The sequence below is a fragment of the Passer domesticus genome, chromosome Z (assembly GCF_036417665.1).
Source record: "Passer domesticus isolate bPasDom1 chromosome Z, bPasDom1.hap1, whole genome shotgun sequence".
NCBI classification, from domain to species: domain Eukaryota; kingdom Metazoa; phylum Chordata; class Aves; order Passeriformes; family Passeridae; genus Passer; species Passer domesticus.
The window spans coordinates 40,229,937-40,236,967 of record NC_087512.1 but is presented as its reverse complement, the minus strand read 5'-3'; the positions used below and the strand labels follow the sequence as shown (position 1 = coordinate 40,236,967).

General features: G+C 40.7%; 1 protein-coding gene across 1 annotated transcript; it reads left to right on the top strand.

Moving 5' to 3' along the window:
• Positions 1–475: 475 nt before the first annotated feature.
• PRXL2C (peroxiredoxin like 2C) lies at positions 476–5,397 on the top strand. The gene is given in 8 exon segments (XM_064404145.1): positions 476–714; positions 717–819; positions 821–1,070; positions 1,540–1,608; positions 3,133–3,186; positions 3,626–3,731; positions 3,976–4,107; positions 4,727–5,397. Coding segments are annotated over 8 exon segments (945 nt in total). The 5' UTR covers positions 476–611; the 3' UTR covers positions 4,855–5,397.
• The last annotated feature ends 1,634 nt before the right edge of the window (positions 5,398–7,031 follow it).

Sequence of the window (7,031 nt, the reverse complement as noted above, 5' to 3'; positions counted from 1 at the left end):
TTACTAATCTTTACTAATTTGAATTCATCGTCTTTTAAATCAAAGTCCTTATGAGGACATATTGAAATGCAAGACTTAACCTGTTCTATGTGCTCAGTCCTGGTAATATAAAAGCAGTGCCTTAACCCAAAGCACAGGGGATGTAAGTTTGAATCACTCTAACATACAGACCCTGGGACAGTCTGACAAGAGAAATTTTGGAATTAATATAATCAGAGAGTTTCACAAAGCAGTATAAATTCTGGAGATGCCCCCAGTCCTATTCTCTCTGATATTTCTCTTTCCTCTACCACTACGAAAAGTAGTCTCATTCTCATAAGCTTTCAGCTGACACAACAATCTAAAATACTACAATACTCTTCAGTGACCTAGTGTTTTTCTTATTATAAGAACTGTTCACTCATTTCTTCGTGCATTCGAACATCTGCTATCCAGCTGTCAACAGAGTGTGAAGCTCTGCTGTTGCATGAACAGGGACACCGTGTTTGGCGCGGCTTTTTCTGATTCAGCAGTTCCATAGCTCCTCGAGAACAGTTTTCCATCTCGCTTACGGCCCTCTGCAGGGCTGCGGCCCCCGCAAAAAGAATGCCGACCTCGAGGGCCGTACGGCCATGTCACTGCTCCTGCTTGCACACCATTCCTGGGAAGCTCCGGGTGACTCTCCTGTGTTTCCCGGGCACAAACTTCACCCCTTCTCTGGCTGACGGACGCGCAGCGCTCGCTCTCTCCATCCGAATCCCCCGGCTCCTCCTGGGCCACGGCGCGGCGGCCCGAGGTCGCTCCCACGGCCGGGAACGAGCCGCTCCGCTCCATCCCGTCGCTTCCTCGCCGTCGCACAACGCCCCGCGCCTTTCCGCTCCAGCTCCGCCTTTCCCTTCCGCGCTCCCATGGCCGGGCCGGCGGCGGCCCCGGTCACGCAGCAGGTCGGGCGGGCGCGGGGCTGCGGGCGGCGGCCGGAGCAGGAGCAGCTGCGGGAGGCCGCCCGCTGCCTGGTGCTGGACGCGGACGGCAGGAGTGTCCCCTTCCAGGCCCTGTACGCGGAGCGGAAAGCGATCGTGCTGTTCGTGCGGGTGAGGAGGGGCCGTCCGGGGCCCGGCCCGGCCGCCGGGGCGCTGTGGGAGGGCGGCGGCGCGGGGGCTGAGCACGGGCTGAGCTGGAGCGCCGGGGAAGAAGCACAAAGGAGAGCCGTGCTGCTCCTGAGACCCCTGTGCTTTGGTGAAGTGAAACTATTTACCGGAAAGGAAATACTTCTTCAGCCGGGTGTTTAGGGAGACGAGTATCGTGTTCCTTGATTTCCCAGCTGTCGAGCCAGCTATCACATTCCTAAAATATCTAGGGATAAAAATATTTCCAAGGCTGCAGGCCCAGTGTCCTTGTTCAGGCTGGGGTTAAACGAGTATCCTAATCCAAATTTGAAGGCTGGAATCTTTCCCATTCCTTGCTCCCGATCACCTCCAAAGTGGTGTGTGTCCAAAGTCTGCTGCTTCGTATCTATGCAGTTGTATCTGTTTCTGACACATTCAATTGGGTACGTTGCAGAACTTTTTGTGTTACACCTGTAAGGAGTATGTAGAAGATCTGGCAAAAGTCCCCAAGGCATTTTTACAAGTAAGTACTCTGCTCTTAATGTGTTTGTGGCCACAATCAAGCAGATCTGTTATGTCCAGCTATACACTTACATAAAGCTTCAAGGAATAAAAAAAAAAATAAGGCTCAGAACAAGTGCTTTCATTGTTTGCTATAATAGCAATAATGAATCTTCCTAGGAGACACAGGAAAGGATTTATGACACTACACGCTCTATTGGAACAGCATTATTTCTCCCTGCCCTGTTAGCTTGGTGCTCTTTTTACTGTTGTGCTCAGAACAGTTAGACAACATCTGACAGGCATTTCTTTCAGTATTAGGAGTGCCCTGGACAGCTGTCTTCTGACTGCTAACTACTGCTCTTTCCATTATGCTAGTAGAGCCGACTGATGTGCACGGAACAAGATCAGAAAATTGATCTGGATTAAAAATAGTATCTCTTTCTATGGTGATTTGTAGGCTGCATTAGTAGTGTGTCTTGCTGTCCAGGGCAGCTGCACAAACAGGAATGACAGTGACAGAAAAGAGAAGTAGAGTGGGCAGGGGTTGCTATCGACATGTGTTTTTTGGGTGGTAGGAGACGCCAGAGAAGACAATGACCTCCTGCTAAATCTGGAAGGTCAGACTGTCTCTTCTGGACTGCTGATTGAAATCCTGCCATAATTTATTCCCAACAGCAGCACAGACAGAGACTCAGGTCATTGCTGATGACAAGTCACATCTAAGTTCATCTGAGATGGACTAGGAATTTGAGGGGAAAAAGGGGCAATTTCTTTGTCAGCTTCCCTTCTCAGAACAGATATTTCTAAACTGTTTGATCAGTGTTACTCAAAAGGACATTTTCTTAATTTGTCTCCTCAAATAAATATATATAGAGAGTCAAAAATGTCCACTCTTTTCTTAGTGCAAGTGTTCTGGTTTTAGGAGGGCTTCTTTTCATAACAAGCAAAATTATTTTATATGGGAAATTATTCCATATGGGAAAGGCAAATATATAATAAAACAACCTTATATTTATGAACTGCTTTTAGTGATATTTAAATGAACTTCAGTTTTGGGCTCTGTTTTACAGACTCAGGCCTAAGGCTGCACCTGCAAAAAACAGCAGTGCATATAAATGCAAGTTGTATCTACTGATGGGTCCATATATGTAAATACTAGATGTTTGGGCATCATCATTTGTGTGCTTCTTCTTTAGATGTAGGTGCAACTGAGTGGAAATTTTGAGTTTCCAAAATCATATCATGTTGCAATTAATTGAAAAGACAATCCTACAAATGCTACAGGAAACTTAAAGTTTACCCAACTGTAATTTAAAAGTTATCTTTAAAAATAATGGTTCACTTAAAAAATTAATGTAGCTACTAACTGTGGGTGATACACAAAAGTACAGTCTCCAAACATTGAAGTTATGTTAATGTCAAATAATTTTAAGTCAGTGCACTGCGATCACTAACTCGGCACACCAGATTCTGTTAATGTTTTGAAGTCATGTAGGAGCACCCAGTTCCTCTTTACAGCTTCAATACCCATGCTCTGTTCTAGGAATCAAATGTGAGGCTTATAGTTATTGGACAGTCATCATATCATCACATCAAGGTAAATAAAGTAGTCGTTCAATACAATGTATCCTCTATTATGTCTTAATGGTCTGTATTGAGGGATTTGGTTTGCATGAAAAGGTGGTCTTTTGCAAAAATAAAAAAGGAGAGTATTCATTAGACAATTCTAACAGTAATATAAGACTAAAGCAAATAATTAAAACTTGCAGTTTAAAAACCACCAGGGGTTGCTAAGGAAACATCTTTTCTTGATTTCACTGGAAGCTTTGTTTTAATAGAAGCTTTGAGGCTAAAAATTTTCCACTTTAACATAACTAACAAATACACAGTTTTCAAATAAGAGGGGGGAGCATGGAGCTGGCAGGATGTCAGTATTTTCGCTGTTGTCAGTAGACCCTAACTAGTTACTGCATTAACCTTACAAATATTACTTTATTTTTCTGTGTCACTCTTGTGTCTATGCCTATATTTTGCAGCCCTTTTGCAGTTTAACTGGGTATACACATGAAATGTATGTAGATCCACAAAGGGAAATTTATAAAATACTTGGGATGAAAAGAGGTGAAGGTAATAAAGCATCAGGTAAGAATAATTTTCTCACCTTATTTAGACTTTCACAAACAAAACAAAACAAAAATGCTCTGATAAAATGGTATGATCGCAATGTAAAGAGAAACTAAGTTACCCCCAGACTGTCTCTCATAGGCTGTATTTTCTGAAAATGCTGGTAATCAGGGATATCTAAAGTATTCATATCAGCTGTTAATTGTTGTTGCTCTTATATACATTCATTTCTAGATAACAAGTGTTTTGTGGTTTTGTTTAGTTCGGAGCCCTCATGTGAAATCAAACACTCTTCTGGGAAGCATTAGGAGTATATGGAGAGCAATGACTAGCCCAGCTTTTGATTTTCAAGGAGACCCTGCTCAGCAGGGAGGAGCTTTGATTATAGGCCCAGGTGAGCTGCTTTGTTTTGTGTGAAAGTTACCACTGTCTCCTTCAGCTGTTTGCTGCCATTTCGCCTTCTGTCCCTGTGGGTACCAAGGAGACAGTCTGGTGTTGAACTGTGTGATTTCTGTCCCATGGAGAAATCTGCAGTGTCATTGTGTAGTCCCATCTCCCACAGAGGTGGTATAAACCTGATCAGAGCCCTGAAAAAATTGATTGGATTGCCGAAGGAACAACTGCCTCAACATTTGGAGGGTTTTCTTGATACTGTGGTATTTACCTACATGCTGCTTTCACATTTAATAAAATTTAATTTAACCACATTTAATGTGGTTTTATTAGAGGGATAGAGCATGAAGGGGGAATTGCAACATGACAGTCATCACATTATTAGGAAACATCCTGCTACAGCAGATTTAAACTAGTTAAGTGCCTCAATGTTCCTTGCTTCTTTAATATAATTAAAAAACATTTTGCCATTGTTTAAAATACAGAATATTGTGCAGTCTACAGAACTAGTACACATTTGTATGATAACTGGTAGGTAGTCAGAATGCTGCTTCAATTCACTTACATCTTTGAATAAATAAATACGTTATTCAATAATTTATATGTTATTCTCATTCCAGGCAATGAAGTTCATTTTTTGCACCTTGATAAAAACAGGCTGGATCATGTTCCCATTAATACAGTCTTGCAGCTGGCAGGAGTTAAAACAGTGAATTTCTCAAACAAACCCCAGATTATTGACATATGACACTGACTTAATATATATTTTTCTTTCAATTTGTGGTCTACAAGAATAGTTCTCCAGTGAATTACAACAGCATTGGTTCTGTTGCTTCTTTCTGGGACATCTGAAACCTTATGTAGAAAATCAGACCATAGAATAAACTACCTGACACTAGAGATGGATACAAAAGTGCTATTTCTGTTGAGTACAAGATAATGAAAACTAAAACACAGCTGAGACTGACTGCAAAAAATCCTGGAGCTTATTATTGTCACATCAGATGAACTTGCTAATGTTTTTTTAAACATCATTGTTCAAGGGGCACTAAAGTAAGAAATCAGATTTTGCTCAGGAAGAATTTGGGGTTCTTGCCTTCAGCAGATCAACAATGGCTTTCAATGCAAGACTTTTCAGCACTGTTTTAAAGCTTCCAGCACTATATGACAATTTTGTATTGAAATACACTTTGAAAAGTCACAATTTTGAACACCTGGACTTCATTTATATTTGGCAGTGGCAGAAGTTATGAAACACACTTCACAAATTCAAATAAATATTTTAAATACATCATCCTGTATTGTCTGCAATTCTTTTGTGTGATACAAAAATATGGGCATGTAAGACCACAGAGAGGTGTGTCTTAAATTTGCATCGTATCAGATTATCAGTTTTGGAGTAAGCCAAATTATTTGTGTTCCTATGAAAATTTGCAGCAGAATGTTCTTCCTTTGTATGTACATATTTTCTCTCAGAGCAAGAGGTCTCAGAATAAACTGTTCTTAGTTATTTCTTTCTTAGACAACTGAAGTAAGCATAACAGCATTCTTTCTGGCTTGCAGTTCTGGTGTATTTCATATTGTTCATTTATCTACAGATGTTTATATTCAACATCTGTTGGTTTCATTAAAGTAGACATGCCTTCTTTCATCTAGGATACACTTCTTTTTAGCATTTTGGAAAAAAAAATGGTCCAAGATTTATGGAGGAGCGTATCTTTCTCTGCAGCCTTTGATCTTAGACCGTCACTGTAAAATGCTACTATACTTACATGTCTCAACTGCAAATTTTCTCCCCTTTTAAGCTTTAATGCACTTGTGAAATGGCATTTTGTGAAGACGTTTATTCCTGGATCCATTAAGGTCACTGGCAAGCCCAGAGCAAGGTCTGGAAAGCTTTACACCATTAAGAACAAGTGAAATTAAGTGCACTGTTCCTTGATGAAAAATAAAAGGCTTGTTTAAGAAATATAACAATACTGAACAATGGAATTCTATTAAAGATATGCCTCAGCAACTTATTCATTACAACTCTATTTTGATATTATGTGTTTAGAAGGAAGATTTTATTAATGGAAAAATACTGTTGTCAGTTCCCTGGTTTGACTAAACAGCACTCGGCTCAGGGCTAAAGGTAGTCACGTGCAGACTCTGAACCCCTGTGATTTCGGGGCTGGCCAGAGGCTTCCCAGAGACTCGGCATAACAGACTGGGACAGGCAGCTCAGGCTCACAGGGGAGTGAAGTCTGCGTTTCGTGAACCACTGTTCCTACAGTCTCGAATAAGGAGCTGCCTCCTCCCTCCAGCACTCCCCCAGCTCAACAATATTTTTTAGCATGCCAGGAACTCTGGAATGCTTCTGCTACTCTGCCTTATGTTACTTAAGCAGCCAAAAGCAGGCTGGAAAACTGGTCATATGTTTGTAAAACAAAGAAAAATTATTTTCAAAGACAATAAACAAAGAAAAATTATTTTCAAAGACAATGAATGATAAATACTCAGTTTATTTGTAGTGCTTCCACTCTACTTCATTCAGCTGATAATCACAGCTAAGGACTAAGGATTCTCATTCCACCTTTATTTTGCAGTTGTTCTAGGTGCTTTTGATTTTAAAGGAAATGTTCTGGCTGCCTTCCTGCTTCTTTTGCTTTTAGTAGAATTAAAAGAATATACAATGGTAATAGTTCTGTTGGTCCTAATAAGCACATTAAAAAAAATTAAGTACAGCTAAAAGAAGTATGGACTATTAAAATATATTGAAAGTAATTAAACTGTAGTTTTACAGCTCTTTAGGTTCAAGTCATCTACCCTCACTATTTCAATACTGACAGGAACCATACCACAACCTCTGTGTTAACCCAGCAAAATCACTTCTTCAGAAAGACTCACAAAGTGCAGACAAACAAAAGGAGAGAGGAAGAAAGA